At 31.2% G+C, this 20164-nt stretch overlaps 3 protein-coding genes and 2 long non-coding RNA genes across 10 annotated transcripts; 2 read left to right on the forward strand and 3 right to left on the reverse strand.

The window, feature by feature from the left end:
- Positions 1 to 1975: 1975 nt before the first annotated feature.
- LOC122530561 (ras-like protein 2) lies at positions 1976 to 4825 on the reverse strand. Its single transcript, XM_043657629.1, has 4 exons — positions 4433 to 4825; positions 3287 to 3374; positions 2636 to 2847; positions 1976 to 2555 (listed from the first exon to the last, which is right to left on the reverse strand). Exons 1-4 carry the CDS (start codon positions 4535 to 4537, stop codon positions 2361 to 2363), a joined length of 600 nt encoding a protein of 199 aa, XP_043513564.1. The 5' UTR covers positions 4538 to 4825; the 3' UTR covers positions 1976 to 2360.
- Positions 4826 to 4913: 88 nt separating this feature from the next.
- On the forward strand, positions 4914 to 6138 carry LOC122530562. Its single transcript, XR_006307038.1, has 4 exons — positions 4914 to 5150; positions 5382 to 5446; positions 5523 to 5636; positions 5711 to 6138. It is a non-coding gene; the product is annotated as an uncharacterized LOC122530562 (long non-coding RNA).
- A 1845-nt stretch (positions 6139 to 7983) lies between these two features.
- Positions 7984 to 11816, reverse strand: LOC122530563 (mediator of RNA polymerase II transcription subunit 26). Of its 4 annotated transcripts, none has more exons than XM_043657631.1 (4): positions 11679 to 11816; positions 9993 to 10067; positions 9578 to 9856; positions 7984 to 9331 (listed from the first exon to the last, which is right to left on the reverse strand). In XM_043657631.1, exons 1-4 carry the CDS (start codon positions 11709 to 11711, stop codon positions 8129 to 8131), a joined length of 1590 nt encoding a protein of 529 aa, XP_043513566.1. In that variant the 5' UTR covers positions 11712 to 11816; the 3' UTR covers positions 7984 to 8128. The 4 variants fall into 4 exon arrangements, with proteins under 4 accessions (XP_043513566.1, XP_043513565.1, XP_043513568.1 ...); XM_043657630.1 differs by having other exon boundaries at positions 11472 to 11750; XM_043657633.1 differs by lacking the exon at positions 11679 to 11816 and adding an exon at positions 11321 to 11400.
- Positions 11817 to 14734: 2918 nt separating this feature from the next.
- Positions 14735 to 17278, reverse strand: LOC122530582 (protein max). 2 transcript variants are annotated; one of them, XM_043657669.1, is made up of 5 exons: positions 17241 to 17278; positions 17112 to 17170; positions 16984 to 17043; positions 16478 to 16712; positions 14735 to 16362 (listed from the first exon to the last, which is right to left on the reverse strand). In XM_043657669.1, exons 2-5 carry the CDS (start codon positions 17148 to 17150, stop codon positions 16187 to 16189), a joined length of 510 nt encoding a protein of 169 aa, XP_043513604.1. In that variant the 5' UTR covers positions 17151 to 17170; positions 17241 to 17278; the 3' UTR covers positions 14735 to 16186. The 2 variants fall into 2 exon arrangements, with proteins under 2 accessions (XP_043513604.1, XP_043513603.1); XM_043657668.1 differs by lacking the exon at positions 17241 to 17278 and having other exon boundaries at positions 14735 to 15547; positions 16181 to 16362; positions 17112 to 17231.
- Positions 17233 to 18516, forward strand: LOC122530584. Of its 2 annotated transcripts, none has more exons than XR_006307043.1 (2): positions 17233 to 17414; positions 18142 to 18516. It is a non-coding gene; the product is annotated as an uncharacterized LOC122530584 (long non-coding RNA). The 2 variants fall into 2 exon arrangements; XR_006307042.1 differs by lacking the exon at positions 17233 to 17414 and adding an exon at positions 17421 to 17907.
- The last annotated feature ends 1648 nt before the right edge of the window (positions 18517 to 20164 follow it).

Below are 20164 nucleotides of genomic sequence, written 5' to 3' on the forward strand. Positions count from 1 at the left end.
GGTTTGACGCTTGTTTGCAAGTGTCGTATTACAAAAAAAAAGTGTTACATACATAGAATGATTCGAAAATATTTTAACGATCACGCAATGCCAACGAAGTTCCAAGATTTCGTAAAAAAATTTCCGCCAGAGTGTTCAAATAAATATAATTACGCGCATTTCGATCTTACTATGTAAAATGAAATCGTTCATGCAGCTATTACGATAATCATTGGGTTTTTTTTTTCTTATACGCTCATCTACAGATGTGTGCACGTTCACGTGCAGAGCTTATTAGCGTCTGTACGTAAAATCCGTCTTCGCTTCAGTTGGTTTTTGCGAAATGAAAGTTCTACATGGCAACGCGTGATTTAACAAGACCGGTTAGAAAATAAACGAATTCTACGCGAATCCGCCGTCCGTTCGTACGGATATGCGAAAGGGAATTAAAAAATTCGCAACAACAGTTATGTTTATTGCTAGAAGTTAGTATAGCTGGAAATAATCGAACGGATTCAATATTAGCCTGGTCTGGTTAAGAATAGCCACGATGGGAATCCCGTTTGACCACCTTGCGTGCCAGTTGCTTACTGACTAAATTAGGGTGAATGTTCCGTTGTGCAAAATCGATCTTTATTGCTTCTTTTGTCAAATCATTGTGTTAGACTATTCCGTTTCATCATTTCGGTAGATGTATTGTCGGTACGAATGTAAAGTATAACCTTAATCGAGTAATAAAATTGCAATCAATACATGTATGATATACATATATCTATGTATTGCATATATGTATGTGTATATATTCTATATGTATATAGTTTTACACACCGCGCGCGCGCGCACACACACACATATAGTTAAGGAACAAAAAGCTTGCAAAAATTTGCTTCTATTTAATTATCAAATATTTTATTTTGCCGTAATTTTAATTTCGGTTGGATTTTTATTATATAAATTTTAAGGATCATTCTTAAAATAGTATTATTCTTGTTCTTTATTACATCCACGTTGTTGTTAATAATACTCGTAAAATGATATATGAATACTGAAGGGAATACATTAACAGTTTGTAAATTAAGATTACAAGTATTATGTGCAATGATTTTTATTCAAGAACAGTACGCAATTAATTCAATTTTTACTTTTCTTTTCATTTTTAAGATAAAAAAATACATTAATATAAATTATTATCAATTATTAAGTTACAATTTCGTTATAACAACGAATACAATTATCTATTTTCCTATTTAATTTATTAGAGACTGTTAACAAACATGTTATATATCAGGTATGTATAAAAATTTGTTACAAATACATAGTAATATATAAAAATAAATATAATTTTTGCATTTTATATTAATCTTGGAATTGTTGTATTTACATAAACCAATTTAATATATTACTATAGTATATAATATATACTATAGTATATAGTATATTACTACAATAACAATTTAGTAGCATCTACGTTTTGGTCATATTGGGTAATCAGTATAAAAATATACCTAATACATATGTGAAGTACATACTTTATAATTGTAAATACAAGCATAAAATTGTTCATAATAAATTAATTTCTTTTATTTTAAAAGTAAAAACAGTTTTACATAACACTAGGTAAATTATGGCAAAAATAAACATAAAATAATATAAATAAACAAGTTTGGTAATTTTAACAGACCATTCTATGAACACATCAAAGTATAAACTTTTTTAAGTTGCACTTATTGCAATTATAACAGAAAAATTAAGTATAATTAAAATTATATTAAATTAAAAAAATTAATAAAAGTTTCATGTTAGAGTTGTTATTGGCCTTGCTATTATTGTTATTTACATGCGTATTTACAAATAAATATTTTAAATAATATTAAGATTTGTTTTGAAAATTGATATATGAAGTCAATATATAGGGATACACGTGTTTCACGATAATATTAACTATAGTATTAAATATATTAATATATTTAATATAAAACTTACATCGTTACCAATGTATTTTTAATAAAATACGTCGTTATTTTTATTTCTTATACAATTAAAGTTACACGATTTGTGGACAGTGTTACTACACTTCTGATAAATACCACTATGTTAATTCGTTTTGTAATTTAGTACAAAGTATTTGTAATATACTCAAAAATATTATACGTGCTTAAAGCATTCTTTGATCCGAGTTACGTATATAAATTCTCAGTTAAAAATGTTATTATCAAAAGCATTTGAACAATCCGTTATTTTAGATTTCAAATTCTTACAACTTAAGTGTAAGAGATTACGATTCTTATGATTTGATTAGTTCCACAATTCTGATTTTTGATCCAACCTTTTTGTACCATTTTGTTGATACAAAAATTCGTCAATTAAAAACATATTAGGTATTACAACATACAACATTTCTTTTTATTTTTCTTGTAGTTTAATTCTAGCGGTGGTCTTTCAGATAACTGAAACTTTCTGACAATTCTTACTAATTCGTGGAAAGCTTGGTCAACGTTCATTCTTAATTTTGCGCTACATTCAATATACGGAATTTTCAATCGACGAGCTCTATTTTGTGCCTCTTCAACTTGAACCTATAACAATTTGCGTCAATATATTAACATAGCACTTTGTACATAATCTTCATTTCTTTTCTTCTGTTTTATTTACTTACAACTCTGTGATAATCCAAATCAGCTTTGTTACCAACCATAAGCATAGGAAATTCTTCTCGATCCTTTACTCTAAGTATCTGCCTGTGGAATTTTAATATTTCATCGAAAGATGAAAGATCACTTATCGAGAATACAAGTAGAAATCCTTCGCCGCTTCTCATATATTGTTCTCGCATTGCACTAAATTCTTCTTGACCTGCTGTGTCTAATACTAAAATTACATAAACGTTATTAGTTCTGTTATTAGTTCGAAATATTCTACAAATATATATATATATATATATATATATATATATATATATATATATATATATATACACATATATATTTTTATTNTATATATATATATATATATATATATATATATATATATATATATATATATATATATATATATATATATATACACATATATATTATTATTATTTTTAACATTTATAAACTGGCCATTCTAATTTTTTCGTAAAATATTCGTTCTAAAATTGAATAACTAAGGGATTATGGTCTTACAATAACAAACCCATTGTTCATTATGGAACTGCATGAAAATTAACATAAAATAAGTTATAAAAGTTATTATGATTGTATTATACAAATAAATATGAAACAATAATTAATTTACATTATTCCATTTTTATGGTTTTACTTACTATCAAGTTTCGCAGGAACATCATCGATAACACATTGTTTGGTATAAGAGTCTTCGATTGTTGGGTCGTAATCGGTTACAAAATAGCTCTGAAAAATGTTGATAAAATTAGTGTAAAATAATCAAAAATTTTATTAAAAATTAGTAACGTCAGTCAATATTTATGAATTTACAAACAAATCAAATATAATTAATAAGTATTTAACGATAAAATTATTAAACAAAATAAATACATAATATAAATTTAAGTAAATTTAATTCATTGCGACGTATTTTTTCATTATATATTTTTTTATAAAAAATTTATAATTTATAAATTATTAGTATGTATATATAAAATGTTCTCTGTCGCGTGCATATTATACGAGTATTATAATATTATGCGACTATATCAACAATCTTATCCCCTTAGTTATGTATGACATAATCAATGATAAACACAGGCTCGCTCCCTTTTTTAGTATTCGGTGCAAGCGTAATAACGAAAATGGTCATAAGTGAAATCCAATGCCCAAATTGTTTACTAACGTTAATGAAACTTATTAAAAATTATCATTATTCCTTTCGTTGTTCCCTCAACTCGAATTGATTGTAAATGATGCAAGACGCATGAAAACGAATCTAATGTGTACACAAATAAATAAATGTCACATATACAAGATGTCCTGGTAATTAGAGTACAATTGACACGAGAGTGATTCTACGTGGGAAAATAAATCAAAAATTTGACATGAATATAATAGAATAAAATTTAATATGAATTTGACTAATTATAAACATCAGAATTTTATTCTGTACGTGATAACAGTTGAAAAATGTGGAATAAAATTTTTCTATTTGAGATATTCTTTTACGATCAATCAAGAATTTCAAATTTCATTTTTTTCTAAAGCAAAGCATCGTATGAGAAAGTTCCAACTTGTTTTTTTTACAAAATCGCCATCTTGTCGATTGTATCATGATTACCAAGCACCATGTATATATACGTCATGCATCATATATACATATATACATACATACATACATACACACACACACAAATAGCAGCGTGCCGCACACAGACAGACGATACGTGTGCCTGCATATACGTCCATACGTACACCCACGTACGTATCGGCTACACCTATTGGCCATAAAAAGTACTTACTTGAATGAATTGTATCGTGATCGCAGATTTTCCGACACCGCCCGTGCCAACGACGACGAGCTTGTATGTCTGCGCGTAGCTTGGCTTGTCACCGAGCTTCGACATTTTTCATATGATCGGCGTAAGGTGTGAGAAATATCCGAAGAGATGCTCAGCGACACATATTGAAAATAGCACAATGAAACGTAGAAAAATACAAAATCGAGGCGCGTTCACATGCAGGCACGTACTGCGATCTCTTGGCACAGGGAGGATCCGGTACAGCAGATGCTGGACATCTCTCCTTACTGGTACTATGTATGTAGTTGACGGACTCAAAGGCGACTAAACATCGTAAGTCTCTCCTATAAACGCGAACTTACTAAAAACCCGTGCTAACGAGTGGAACGAGAGAGACGCTAGAAGAAATGTATCCCCCACCTTGTATGTGTGCACCTACACACGTGTTCGTACCATATCGCGGCTATTTCGATTGATTGCGCAGTCGCTATTACGATACCGCCCTCTTATGCGCGTATGCCTACCTGACGTTACGAACGATTTCAAAATCACCTCGCGTAACGCGTAACAATCTCGTTAGTTTGTATTATTCGAAAAAAAAGAGCAATCGATCCTTTCTTGGGATTATCTCGCTCTAGACTAAAGAACAGAGATTTCGAAACGAGACTTTAAGCTCCCAAACTTATTTCATATTTCACATAACATCAAGTATAATTAGGTATGTATATTATTAAATGTCGTCACTCAGTTTCTATGTACGGTTAGAAGTGAAATAATTTTATTGTAACGCGGCTGAATTTTCTTTGCTTAAAATTAGATTCTTTTTTTATCAGAGATTCGATTGTATATTATCAATGAATATTCGATATTTTTGAAATTTGGAACTCTGTTAAATCGCTGCTGTTGTATCTGCAAGTGCAAATATTTAAGCTCTGTTATTATTTAACAGTGATTAAGCGATATGGAGCCCCAAATCGAATGAAACGTTTCATCCTAAAATTACGTTGATCGGTAGTACGTATTTTATTATTTTATTTAATCTTTATTTTATAGTATACCGCTTTTCATTTTTAATCGTGTATTACGATAGAATTGCAGACACGTACTACGATAAAGATATAAAAGGCGGAATTATTTATTTCGAAGACGATGAGCCGTTTAATGCACGACATGGATATTAATGTATTCAGATGAAAGTATCACGGTAAGAAAAGCGTATCTTAATAAAATGCAAAATCTTTTTTGTTAATTATTATCGCAATCTTTTTTACTCAATAGATCACCGAATTGGACGTTTTGTTAGTTTAAAGCAAAGTTGCGTGATAAAGACATCGTATACTTCGCAATGGGAACCAAGGTTCGTTTAAAATTCATTCGAACAATCGATTTTCTTAGTACTTCATGGTAAACGTTCAATAAAATGATATTACATTGAAACACATTGAATGAGAATGAACGCTTCTCTCGAATTTGGTTGGAATAGTTAAAGAACAGAAAATTAATGGATTTGAAAATAAAACAAATTATATACAGAAATGAGATGTAACAAATGAAACGAGATATAGTTTGAAATTATTGAAGACAATCGTTTAAACGATCTTGAAACTACTGTGGTATTTAATTATATTAACTTGTGTCTTTAATCTTAAATACAAAGGTATACACAAATGTCTGTATAAATAAAATTCTTATCATATACTTGTAAAGCAAGGCATTTTAATTAATATAAATGGACAACACGAGAAATTATAAAAATTTATATTATATGTACATCGTTTTGGAAATATCTCATTATGTTCCAACACAGCTATTGTGATGCTTAATCCAAAAGAAAAAACAATGTCTCTTGTATCTTTTGTCAATGATTGATTTTCAGTGTAAAAGTTTTTAAACATTTCGAAAGTACATCGTAAAAGAAACTAAACAAAAAGGTAACTGTTATCGTCGGAAAATGAACACATATAAAATCAGACATTCTCTTTCTCTAATTCGTAATATTTTACAAAGCTTTAATTATACATGCTATAATTGCATAGTATGTACAATCTTTCTCTTCTGTTTTTTCTTTTTCTTTTTCGTTATTTTTTTTCTTTTTTACATAACACATAGTATTATTTGGTTATTATAGAAAATATTAATATATTTTGGTTCCAGTGTTCTTACGATTTTGAACAACATATTTACATTCTTCAAATAATTCTAACTCTCCTCTCTGTTGTTTTTTTAAAAAAATTACACAGTATTGAGATATTTGTTGCATTGCACTGGAACATTTGGACATTGCACGTACCGTGTTTCTCTTTCCAGTAGTATAATTACATGTGGATTTTTACTGTAGTTGTTCCAAAAACAAGAATTTCTCTCTTCATTTAGGCGTTTACTTTCGTCTTACTATATCGTTATAATGTATGAAACGAAGAATTGAGATAGAAAAATTTACAACTTACTCGAATTGTATTACTTTCACTAGAAGTATATGCAACATAATACCTTATTAGACAAATATCTTTTTTTTTTATTTTTAAATTTTAATTAAGGCCCCGTTAATATTCGGTTCGACTATTTTTTTTCCACGCGCGAAAAATTATTTTCCATATTACAGTTAAATGACCTGTACAGTTTAATAAATATTTCAAATTCATAAACAAAATATTATGTCAGAAAGCATTTGAAATATTATTTGTTTTAACTGTACCACTTTCTGTGATGTACAATTTTTCACCACATACTTTTTGCTTAAAGTCATTCCTCACGAATGTCTTAAATTAAACAGTATATTACAGTAACTAAAATATGATTACCCTTAATTTTTTATACATTTCTTTTAAACACATCATTATGATTAATTCCGAAAATAATTTCTTTTTTTTTATGCATAGGCCAAAGTGCACTATTTGAATTACATTGTGTGCCTCTTCTTCTCTTTAAGAAAAAAATTCTTTTTTTACGCAAATAAAACATCATTGTTCTTATTAAAAAATAATAGTGTAATAATTTAATCAATAATAATCCCAATGCCAATGATAACGGTAATAATAATACATCATACAAAACAAGAGAAAAATTTAAAAAGTACTTTTGAGCTGAAATACATTGTCATAAACATTGGTGGTGAATATTACAACAGTAGAGGCCTCGCATTACGTTTTTTTGATTTTTCGAAATATTCTTTTCATACTTCTGTGCTATAAAAGAGATGCTCTCATCACATGTCATTAATGAATTGTAATGACGAGATTGATGATAATTGTAATAATCGTAATAGCACTAATAACAACAGTAACAATAATTAATAAAGATAATTTCGTGTCGGTGATGATACCAATGGTTAAAGTGATAACGACGACAGCGACAATGACAAAGATGATACTAACGATTATATGATTTTTAGGAATAAAGTAAAATTAGTGCTTATGACGATAATATCATCGAGACTAATATTCACATGAAATGACTGCCAGTATGTATTTTTTAGTGCGATTAATTCGTACATTCAAAATGACAGTCTCAATTTGAATAATATTGGGAATCAATAATGATGACAAGGATGGTGTTATTAACATGAGCATTTATAGAAATAAAGAGCAATCATAAATTGCAATAGAAATCGATTTAATAGATTGATCATCGATCAATCTCTTTAATATTTGCAGGGATTCTTCACAAGGATAATAATAGAATAAGATAATAAAATTACTAATCAATAATAACATAAGGCAATATGTGGAGGATCTGGCCATTGCAACTGGGCCTCGCTAGCATCTGATGCCATTCTCGAAATTCTTCGTCAGGTCGGTTATGCACATTGTTTACACCATTAATTTCTGATGATTCTTCCCTTATTTCCGGCTTCTCATTGGAAGTCGAAGTTAAAGATGACAATTTTGGTTGGAAGTTTCCATTCAGTCCTTCTACACACTGTACATGTAACCTTTCTATATCCTCTGCAGTAACTTGTCTAGGTGGATATTCGGTATTTTGATCTTCCGTTGGTTCAGTTTCACACTCACTCCAATCTATTGAACTTGGATCTATTGGTGGTAACTTGGCCAATATTTCCTCGACCGTTAAATCTCGACACTGTTCTGGTTGCTTATTTTGAACATTTGTAACTGATTTTTCTTTGTACACTACACCTGCTTCTTCACACTTAGATGGTACATCGTGACAGTTTTCTGTGGGCTTTAACCGACTTTCTGGTGAGGCTTTAGAAACTGTATTTCTATGGGATAAATTGTTCTGAGGACCACGAAGGAACTTTGATACCTGTTCATTGCTATTCCTCAGAATATCTTCCATGCTGGATGATTCTACACTTTGACTAGGTTGAGCACTTGAATTAATGCTAGAATTGGTGCCGCGTGCCCGTAAATCAGCCAGCAATTCTTGAGTTGTTTTTAATTTAGGATTCCTTGAAATACTAGCTAGTTTTTCCTTTACACGATCTTCTAAAACCGGCTGCTTCTTCATAGATTTACTGCCCTTCTTTCTACCACGTTTCTTTGGCCCTGATACATCAGGATCTGTGGAAGACTCCATAAACTGATCAGAGATTCTTTCTTTAAATGTGGGGCTAGGCACTTGCATATTTAAATTACCACTTATATTTTCGCCATTTAGACGTTGCTTTTTAATAAAGGATTCACTTTCGGTGATTGAGTCTGAATCATGATGCTGATAATTGTGTTGGTCCTTGAGATCGTCTTTTCGAAGACGTTTGTTTGAACTATGAGTTCGTGGCACTGCTTCCATAGAGTGATGTTGGCTTGAAGAACCAAGCGTAGGTGGCACATCAGAACTTGTTCTGTGGTTGCTGGTTACTGTAATTGACTGCTTATTCGACGATGCATTAGGAGAATGTGAATGATCACTATGCACAGATAGAACTGGACTAAGCACCTGTAATCGGAACGGTATAACAGTTTTAAACACAACCTATTAATTTATTATAATATTAGCTACTATACTGACTATTTCTCGTTTAAATGATTAAATTGTTCTATTATGTTTATATGTAAATTTCTGAATCCACATGTTGAAGACAGAATGTGCTTTTGAATTCATTGGAAATTATTAATTGTTTTTAAACGAAGAATGTTAACAATTGATACATAAAATGAAAAAAAGGAAAAATTAGCGACTCACTCTGAGTGGAGTGGTATCCCTTAACAATGGGCTTTGAGGTGGTATTAGACCTCTTAATGCTGGACTCTGTGGTTTAAAACATCTTAATGCAGGGCTATGTGGCTTTGCTCCATTGAGAGCAGGTGGTGCTGTGTCTGCAGGTGTAGGTTGTGGAGTTGAATGAGCAGAAGGTAAAACCATATCACGCCATCTTCGTACCAAATCCTTTGCACGCTTAGCCAAGGCATCATTGTTCGTTTTTCTTCGAAGTTCATTGATATATTTTCCAAGTCTTGTAATCTGAAATAATTCACAATTACATAACTAACTAAAAAAGTAAGGGAAATAAGAAATGGGACTAGATGATGCAATCTCTATCCTTTAAATGTATTACTTATTTAGCACACTATATTTGTAGAATTTGTAGAATTTTTACCTCAAGTACTTCTTTAGTGATCGTCGTCTTTTCCAGGGCCGTAATGACATCCACAACAGCTCCCATGTCGACGACCTAACAAAGTTTGATAATTGTGTCATTATGAGATATTGATTTCCCAGTTTTTATTAGATATCAATTATGTTAAATTACTACAATTAATTAATAAAATAATTATATAATTATGAAAATACCTCCCAATATGCATTGTATATATATTCCAATTTCCTACATATTTGGAGTAATTTGTATAATGTTTCTACATGATGTATAAAAACTGATGAAATTTCATTGTGCTTGTGCTATATTAATTTCTCAATACATTTATTACTGAAAATGACGATAGACGATCAATGTATATTGCGGGAATTATTTTCGAAATTTTGTTCTTACTTAAAAGAAAAAAAGAAAGAAAAAGAATAACAATTAAAAAAAAGCGTAGATTTAATACTTAAAATATTTTAATGCTTTATTAACATACAGAATTTTGGAATTCCAATAAATTTACATCTGTTTTTTTTTTTCAAATAAATCACTACAATTTGACAACAATTCGATAATAACATTGTTAAATAACGTAACAAAAGATCGTTATTTTTCCGTTTTATTGCCAATAAAATCGACCTTACAATAGTAAAACCGAATCGCGTTTTAATGATAGTTTACTGTCGAAACTTCGAAAAAAAAAGTGCAATTTGCAAATAGTAACGATTTCGTTATTCTGGTCCAATACGCGATGCAAAACACGAACGAATGTAAAAAACAAATAATCAACACGTGTCTATATACACTTCTTCAATCTTCGGCGGAACGAAAGCGGACTCGTGCCACCGATGTTAACGTTTCGTATCGAGAAGACAAAAAAAAATTTTTTTCGACGAAAACGGCGATCGGGTCCCAAAAAACTGCGAGATTCTTTCGAACGTTCTCAAGTTTTCATTCTCTCTTTTTTTTTTTACGCAAAATTTCCAGCAGAGAAAATTCCTCGACAGCACGAAAAAGAGGAAGACAAAGAGAGAGACTGAGAAGCCTAAAATTCGCGAAAGTGCGGGAGGAAGGCGCGAAGAAGGTGCCTGCTTATCGGGTGCAACGGAGGCTAATCTGAACGGTGGCAGTGGCAAGAGGAGGGAATGCAGCGATGCATTCTCAAGTTCCTGTCGATATTCCTGGATATTTCCCGCTGGAAACGGCGCGTTTTGAGGTTATGCTCCAGGTAGCCGACGAACGCGTTTTACGTCGGTCGGGCACGCACACATACATTCGCGCAAAAGGGAAGAGAACGGCCGACTGGCATCGAACGTAACACACAGAGGAGACGTATTACTCACTCACACGCGGAGCCGCCACTACACTACATTCTCAGTGAATCTCGCGCACGCCACTGGTACAGGCACACGGCGCACGGGGGATCGAGAGTGGCCCGATAGCCGTTTACGTGAACGGACGGACGGCGCATCGCGGATTCATTCCGCTACTTACATTGTATTCCTTATCGAGCGATTTCAACAATCTGTCGGTGAGCTCGGTGCAATATCTCTGCATTAGGGGGGCACACACAGGGCCCTCGCGGGGAGATTAGAATAGCGGAAAATCGGCTCCACGCGTCCGAGTGTCACGAGTACAAGAGCTCAGGTGGACTTGCAATGGCGACTACTGAACTGTGCTCCGCTCGCATGCCCTCCCTACCTCCCAAGTGCCTCCTAGTCGCAGCCCATGCATCGTCCCTAGCCCCACGCCGCCTCATACTGCCAGACGAACGCTACTAGCTCCTCTCGTGGTTGGACGAGACTCCTAACCGTTACCACACCTCCCTTCTATCCCCACTACCGTGCCAACGGCGCCTCCAGTCGTACCAATCTTCCCCGCGGCCACTTCACGCGGCTGCCTCTACGCTCGCGTTTCAATTCCTCTTGTCCTTCCATTTTTTTGAATTAATCAATTCCGTCGTGAATATTTCCATCTCGTCTCGCAAATATTTCGAAATATATTGTACATTTAATCGCTGCTTATCTTGTGACAAATACCTTTAACTCGATACCCCGAATTTAGGAGGGAATGCAAATTTCGAATACATGGTAAATTCTTTTATCACCAACAGCTGCTACATTTTACTCAACTTTTTAATCGAAAACTGTTGAGAATCGAATGCAAACATATTGAGAATAATTAAATGTCGACTGATCGCTGTCAAAAATAATTGTTCAAGAACATTTTTTTTCGTTACCGTTATTTTTTTCCAGGAAACAATTTATCCAATTTGTCAAGTTTTGTAAGTATAACTTGTTGCGACATCTTCCTCGTGAAATACGATTTTAACAATAATAAATTTTAATAATGAAAATTGTGTTGGGTTTTTGTCAATCGAATTTGCAACACAAAAGAACATTTTGAAGTTGCCTGCGCGACAATTGTACTTGCGGTACCAACGTAAGAATCGTAAAGTACCTTTATTCCCAGTATACGACGAATTTTCGTAAAAATATGTGTATACATATATGTACATCGTAATATTGATACTTTTGTTTAATTGCATAGAATATACGAGTACTTGAAATAATAATAATTATGAAAAAATATTGATCATTCAAATGAAAATTCATAATTACGATCATTACTTTTTGTATTAATTATTACGGCCTGTGCCAATGTGTGCTTAATAAGAGATAGGAGCTTAATAATTTGGTGCAGATTAACAAGCAATTTTTCACTATCAGAAATTAAACAATTGTTTATTTCATTATCGTTACTATTGTCCTTTATCGGAGTGGTGCATGTATGTGTATTGGTAATTAACAGTTTCCCGTATTTGATACTCATAACCTATAAATATTGAACTATCCAGAGAAAATCTAGTATTTACTTTTATCTTTTTACATTCCGATGCATTCTGCCATCTCACGAAGTTTAAATCCACGAGAAAATTATTTAACAAGAACAAACATATAAAATCATGACATAAATAGTCATCGAGTCTGTCAAAACAACAGAGAACTATTTTGCGATCTTATCTAAACTTTCGAACTGTTCGCGTGCTTTCATTGTTCCTTTTTAAAATTGTATTTTCGTTTTTTCTTTTTCTTCCTTTTTTTCATAAAATACCTATTAAAATTGCAAGAATAATAGACATTTTCTATCGTATACGAATACGTGATAAATCGAAAACGGAGTTCGATTGTATATATGCATTTCGATCAAGTGCATTATCTTTATCAAAATTATAGTGAATATCTTTGTCAAGACAATTTGCCAGTCTACGTTTAACAATAGTTTAATTGTGCACATAAAAGTCACATAAAAGCACACATGTAGAATGAAATTTTTTTACTTGGAGAATATTTTTCACATCAATATGTCGTGGAAGTATTATTTGCAAATAACTTTTTTATTCTCCACGTTGAACATTCTAAATGGATCGTTCGATGGATTTCACAATGTTTCATGAGCGATTTTATGAGAGATGTTTAACATAAATCGTAACATTGAAGTCACATATTGTACTTCTTTATTCCAGGAAAAGATAGTGATCATTCGTTCGATAAATCTTTCCACAGCGTGAAATATGTTAGTTTTATTACTCATTTTTTTACATGTATTATTTGCGGGTAATTGTAAAGAATTAGTAATATTTACTTGATACGTTAGTGAAATTAATACATCAAAAATGGTTGAAGTTTTCAAATGAGGTTAAGTAGAACATATGTTAGCTTGAATATTTACGTTCGAATTATTTCTCTACCTATATGGTAGTAATTTATTTTGTACACTTGTAAGTGTAATTACTGTATGATTAAAGAATATAATAATATATTACATTTTTTTTTTATGATTCACGTTTGTTTCGCCGAGTATCATAATTATTTGTAGTATTTCGAGTATTTCTTCTCAATATTATCAGTTTTTAATATAAAAAAAAAAAATAATTTCTATAATATATTATATATATGTATATGTGTCAAATGTATTTCTTATTCCTTTGTATGAATATATATATTATACATATACTTATATATATTTTATATATAAAAATACGTATATAATAATACATATGTTATGAATTGTATGATATATCTAAATTTAATTATTAATTTTTTGAATGACTCATAACTTGTCTAGATTATCCAATTGAATCAATAATGTTTATAATTTGTTTCTTGTTATTGGGCAAAAACTCATAACTAATAATTCATTGTCCTAAATTTGTCCTAACCATGTGTATTTTGACAGTGTTCCAAATTTCAACATGACACTGTACATAATATGAAATTTCTAGGGAATTCAATTTTACCACTAGTCTTACAAATTTTACTTACCATTGCAATATGAAGTAAAGTTTAAAATATTATTTGTTAGAACTAGAAATATAATGCGTAAACTTCTAGAAATTCAAATCTTATATTGATAATTTAATATTTTCTACAAGTAATTTTTATTTCTACTGATTATAAATATCCAATAGCTAGTTAATACATTTGATGTTAATCAATTTTTTACAATACTTATAGAATAAATTTAATATCTTTTAATATTAGATGATTATAGTATTTCTTGCTAAAAGAATGTCATTCTATAATATACATATATATAATTATCAATACTTACTTATTACATAAATACATACGGTTGAAAAGTAATTAAATTAAAGAAATTTTTTTCTAATTCTTATTTATTTTTCAATAATATTAAAATTTCCATCAATATAATATAATTCTTATTCAAACAAAAAAATAATTTAAAAATTTTCGTAAATTCTATAATTAAGCGTATATTTAATAATTTCAGAACTTTTCATAAATTTACAATAGAATGATTACGACAAATAACCTTGAATATGTGATGTCTCCCGACGTTTTAGAGCAGTTTCTACGTCACTGCGGATTTTTGCGTTCAACTCTCCCTACTAATATCTATTCAATTCATTTCTCAAACTTTCTCTTCAGTCGGCAACCAGGATGAGTTAGCCTGATCTGGTGTCCTAACAGTGTCTGTTCTTAACCCGGGGATTACCCATCTGGGGGTCTAGTGCCGGGATGTACGTGCACTAGACCCCACGTGGGTAATCCCGGGTTAGGTTTGGGTTAGGGTTTTGGGTTACCATAAATTTTGAAGGTATAAACATCATCAGCCGCTGGTGGGTGCAGCCTACTTATGGATCGATGGCGATCACCAGGTTAAGTATGCATTGTACGCATAATACATTAAGTCCGCCGAAAGTTGGCCCTCTTGGGGCGTGACAAATAAACAAATGAATGATTCTGAGAGAAAATAAAGAAAATAAAGAAAAAATTCTAGAACTTACAAATTTGTAAAACATTTTAAAAGACTACTCCAAAGTATTAAAGAAACATGTTGTTTCATTAATCTTTAAATGAATCAATAGTATTATCTATAATTTGTAATTTGTACATTGGCTATGAGACATTAACACACTATCGGCAGAAAAGATATTAATACTTTTTGTAGGAAGTACATTTTTTGATTCAGCAAATACTCTGTACTGTTTCTGGGTACAGAAGGCCTACAGTAAAGAAAGATCCTCCTGGACGATTGTCATCAGACTTGCGGAAACATGAAATTATAAAAATTGTTACTGCGTTAAATTGTTACTGCATAAAAATGTTGCGTTTGTACAGTGAATAAAAAGAAATAAAAAGAAAAGTTTGACTTCTTGTATGTGTAAATTTGGCGAGATTAGGGTGAGTGTTCCCAAAAATACCATAGTTTAAAAAATATAGAGTAAAATATAGAATAAAATAAAATTACTATACAAAAAACTGGATGAAAAAGTATTTGTAAAAATTAGTATACTTTTGTCTTATTACGTGAACGAAAAATGCCCCGTCCATGTTATACATTAAATGAAGAAATAAAAAACTAAATTAAAAATTTCATTTTCTTTTGATTTCATCAATATGTTTAAAATACTATATACTGCTTATTTTCCAAATTTCATTGAAATCCTACTATTAGTTTTGAAGATATTACATGTTTTCTAAGTGCATTCTTTTCATACATCGCTAGGCCCTCTAGGCACATCAATAAAGCGCGCGCTGTAACCCGCCGATGGTGTGTTAAAATTCCGCTGAAAATCCTTTTCTTTTTCTTTCCATTTCAAAGAGGAAGTGTTGATTTTATAACTGAATTTAATTACAAAGAAAAGATAAGTTTTTATTAAAACAAACGGGCCGAACCATTGGTCAATGATGAAGACCTGCAACTTTCAGTTTTTTTGTTTGACGCACTGTTCTGCTAGCTTCACTGTCCGAGGATTCAGATTCCGTATCGTTATAACCAGGCATTGGTACTTCTGATTTCACTTCGCAGGTTTCTGCCGCAAAGTTGCCCGTTATCTTTGCTTTTTCAAGTGCTCTAACTGCAAACAATACAAAAGTTAAACTCAACAGTGCATTTTAAATTCCTAGACGGTCTTGGAACAAAATCCAATTTGACTTTTATACAAACTTTCTGCTGTCAGAGGCAATATTTACTTTGAGACTCCAAGAGATTATTCTGGCGTTTCAAGTCGTCAATATCCTGTTGATGAGAAGTGTTCTTGCGACGCATAAACTGTATATACTCCGCAGCTTTCTTAAGTATCTGCGCTCTACTTGCAACTTTCTCTCCTTGCAATGCAGGTACAGAGTCTCTAAGGCTCGAGAAACTATCCTTAATGTGATCTCTCCTCTTGCGCTCCAACGCATTGTGGTGTGCTCGTTTTTCTGCCTGGAAACACAATGTTCTTTATATTGTACAATTTATGCTTACACAAAATCACAAGTTTGGAAATCTCATTTTCAAACTATGTTATTTTCGACATATTGTTTTGAAGGGCAAATTGATCAAATCGAGTGGAAAGCGTCTACCTAACCTCAACAATATATGTACTTGACATTTACGGAAATAAAACTTCGTACATTAATTAAATAAGAAATATTGAATAAATGAACAGAATCAGGAGAGAAACAAGTAAGGAACAATGTGACAGCGCACTTACTTGAGAATAATATTGGGTATTGTTTGAATGTCTCTGTCTAGAATCGGAATCGTCACCTTCCTGAAAAACGACCTTTTTAATAAGATTCGTCGAAAAAAAGAAAAAAGAAACTACTGTTGACTACTTACGTCGCTCTCAATGTCAATGTCTCGATCATCGTCGCTCATTATAATCGCGTCGGTTGCGTCTAAATAATTGGTAAACAAAAGATCTTTAGTACCTAAGCAATATATACTGCTATACACTGATATACGTACAATACAACACCGTGCCGTGCAATACAGTGGATGCGTGGAAATTGACAGAAAATCACGAAAATCCCTAGACAATAATCTAGGAATTTTATTTTGACCAAGTGATCTGCCTGTTTAATTTCCAATAATTTAGTAAGAAATAGAAAATCGCATCAATTGACTATCAAAATAATTTATGTAAACATTCTTCTTCTTATATTTAATTAATTAAATAACAATGTGCTTACAGTGGAGCTTGTACATTATTAACTTTCAATTATTGCAAATGTTATGACACATCTACAATTTTTTGATAGTTTATCTAATGATCTTAATGTATTCGAATCAAAAAATGTAAATTTTGTACCAAACAGAGTCTTACATTTAATAGAAACAATGAAACATTGTTATTGTTTATTAATGTACTGTATGTTTCATTATACTGATATATTAATTGAAATAAATTTGTATCTTATATTCTAAACTAGATTATTTAACATTTATTATAATGTCATTTAATTTAATTAAGTTGAATATATTAAGAATATACAATAACATATGTTATTGAACATATAGAGTACATGCAATGAACTGCAAAATTATTATTAAAAATTAAATTTTCAATTAGCTATTTAGAAAACTCAAATTGGCTTAAGATAAACTATCTTGTTAGTTAGTTTAGTTTTCAATGGTAAGTGGTTAAAGTGTTTGAAATTTATTGGTCGTTAGTTTTGGTTATGTGATAACCAAACAATGTTAGATTATGTCATAACCTAACAGTGCTGCTTTTTCAATTAACTACTAATACATCACAAAGATATTATTTGTCAGATTTTGTTAAATGATGAACTTGTATTCTTAAAATTTGATCTTGTCTTCTGTATTTAAGTTTATTTAAGTTTATTTAAGTTTATTTCTTTTTCAGGTGTTAGAATTTGAAATATCAGATTGTTGAATACAAGACATGTGATTTGAGTCCAACTTGTCTGAAATAGATGAAAGAAGAAAATATTATAGCAGATTCTTTTTAAAATACATTCTTGGTGTGTTGAATAAATTGAAGTTATAAGTTGAACAAGTTGAAGATGGATCATTTTATTGTTTTAGGCTTATAAAGAAGTGCAGTGAGCATATATATTTCCTCTGCTGTAAATTCATCCATTTCTAAAAGTTAATTTTATCTCTGAAGGACAATTCCTCTCTTACATTCTGTCCATACTAATTCCACTCGAAAATAAAAATGTAAAATTGTAAAATAAATAGTGGTATACGATTACATTAATAAAAAGTGTAACATATATATTTTGTATTGTGTACTTTTTTTTACTATTATTTATTTTTGTTGTTAAAAAATATCGCGATTTTCAAGGCACAAAATTTTGCATATCAAACCTGTTTTTAATTAATTTTTTGTAAATAAAAATACGATCGATCCACGATGAAATCGAAAAAAAATCGAATTTTGTAGGTTTTAAAGCCGAATTATAATTATTCAGGAATTAAATCAAAGTTCTCGCTCTAAGAAACTATTTTTGTATAATAATACTCGTACGTATTTTTTGATATAATTAATTAATTATTTACAACTAATGACAACGCTTCCTTTTTTTTGCATGGTGGCGCCATCTACCGTTAAACTACCGGTACTAATAAATTTTAAAAATGCTTATTTTGGCATTTTGAAGGTCAAATGGGGCATGAAAAGAAAGCTGGGAATCTAATTAAGATGGCACAATCGCAAAAGTTCACAAATTAATCCCCTAAATGAGTTTATTTGGCAATTGAAAATTTGTTCGATTTATGGACACTGAAATGCTAGCGCCGCGTAGCGGTGAAACGGTGGAACTAATCGCTATCTCTGTCCTTGTTGCACAGTATTGCGTTCTTTGTCTACGTATAGTGCTGCCATCTGAGCCACTTAATTTTTCATTGGAACTAAAAGGGAAAATTGGAAAAATCCGATAGATGGCAGCACTTCGTTCATAGACAAGGACGGCGATAACGTGCGACAAGGACAGATATATTTGCGTCACAGACAAGGAGAGTGCTAGTGTGCAACAAGGACAGATATACATTGCGTCACAGACAAGGAGAGAGTTAGTGTGCGACAAGGACAGATATATCCGCGTGGCAGACAAGGAGAGAACTAGTGTGCGACAAGGACAGATATATCCGCGTGGCAGACAAGGAGAGAGCTAGTATACGACAAGGACAGAGATATAGTTTAATTCAACCGTTTCACCGCTACGCGGCGCTAGCATTTCAGTGCCCATAAATCGATTAAATTTTCAATTGCAAAAAAGACTAATTAAACGAATTAATTTGCGTACTTTTGCAATCATTTTTTCCAAATTGGACCATCAACTTGCTTTTAACATTTTTTCTAACATGTAAAACGCGCATCTGTAAAAATTTTGAAATTGCATTCGATGCACTCCCCACCGAATAATTGTACGATGAAATTTTTAATTGTAAATTGAAAGTTTCTAATTCAATTCAATTGAAATAATTGAATAAATTTATTCCTGTAAGTGAAATCCAGCTGTTTTGTCATTTACCTTTGATTTCTATCCCCCTTCGATCCTTTCTCCTTGACAATTTCAAAAATTAGAGCAAGAGACCTTAGGATAAGGAAAATTTTAAAAATTCGGAGAAACTTCGTTTGTTTACATTTAAATGTAAATGAACAAACCAAAATGTAAATAAACAAACCGAAATATAAACAAACAATGTTTGTGGACGAAGGAAAAATTTTCCGAAATTTTCTTTGTTTACATTCCGAATGTAAACAAACAAAGGAAAAATGCAAATAAACAAACGAAATTTATAAACAGGGAGAAAATTTCAAATAGTTGACACCTCTGCGAATGACAATGTAATACAGGCGTCGAAAATTCTTGTTGGTTATTTGGATTGTTGGACAGGCTATTAAAAAATTAAACGAATAA

This window comes from Frieseomelitta varia, unplaced genomic scaffold (genome assembly GCF_011392965.1).
Source record: "Frieseomelitta varia isolate USP_RPSP 00005682 unplaced genomic scaffold, Fvar_1.2 scaffold_347, whole genome shotgun sequence".
In the NCBI taxonomy this organism is placed as follows: domain Eukaryota; kingdom Metazoa; phylum Arthropoda; class Insecta; order Hymenoptera; family Apidae; genus Frieseomelitta; species Frieseomelitta varia.

What these genes read in the sequence shown, in the direction of transcription:
- LOC122530582 (XM_043657669.1), bottom strand. Translation starts at nt 17,150, where the DNA reads ATGAGCGACGATGATCGAGACATTGACATTGAGAGCGAC. An exon ending in ACATTGACATTGAGAGCGAC is followed by an intron (nt 17,044 to 17,111) that starts GTAAGTAGTCAA and finishes GTCGTTTTTCAG; the next exon opens with GAAGGTGACGATTCCGATTC. An exon ending in TAATCTCTTGGAGTCTCAAA is followed by an intron (nt 16,363 to 16,477) that starts GTAAATATTGCC and finishes TATTGTTTGCAG; the next exon opens with TTAGAGCACTTGAAAAAGCA.
- LOC122530563 (XM_043657630.1), bottom strand. Translation starts at nt 11,534, where the DNA reads ATGCAGAGATATTGCACCGAGCTCACCGACAGATTGTTGAAATCGCTC. An exon ending in CGCTCGATAAGGAATACAAT is followed by an intron (nt 10,068 to 11,471) that starts GTAAGTAGCGGA and finishes AAACTTTGTTAG; the next exon opens with GTCGTCGACATGGGAGCTGT. An exon ending in GGGATACCACTCCACTCAGA is followed by an intron (nt 9,332 to 9,577) that starts GTGAGTCGCTAA and finishes TTCCGATTACAG; the next exon opens with GTGCTTAGTCCAGTTCTATC.
- LOC122530561 (XM_043657629.1), bottom strand. Translation starts at nt 4,537, where the DNA reads ATGTCGAAGCTCGGTGACAAGCCAAGCTACGCGCAGACATACAAGCTC. An exon ending in TCACGATACAATTCATTCAA is followed by an intron (nt 3,375 to 4,432) that starts GTAAGTACTTTT and finishes AACATTTTTCAG; the next exon opens with AGCTATTTTGTAACCGATTA. An exon ending in TGTTCCTGCGAAACTTGATA is followed by an intron (nt 2,848 to 3,286) that starts GTAAGTAAAACC and finishes ATGTAATTTTAG; the next exon opens with TATTAGACACAGCAGGTCAA.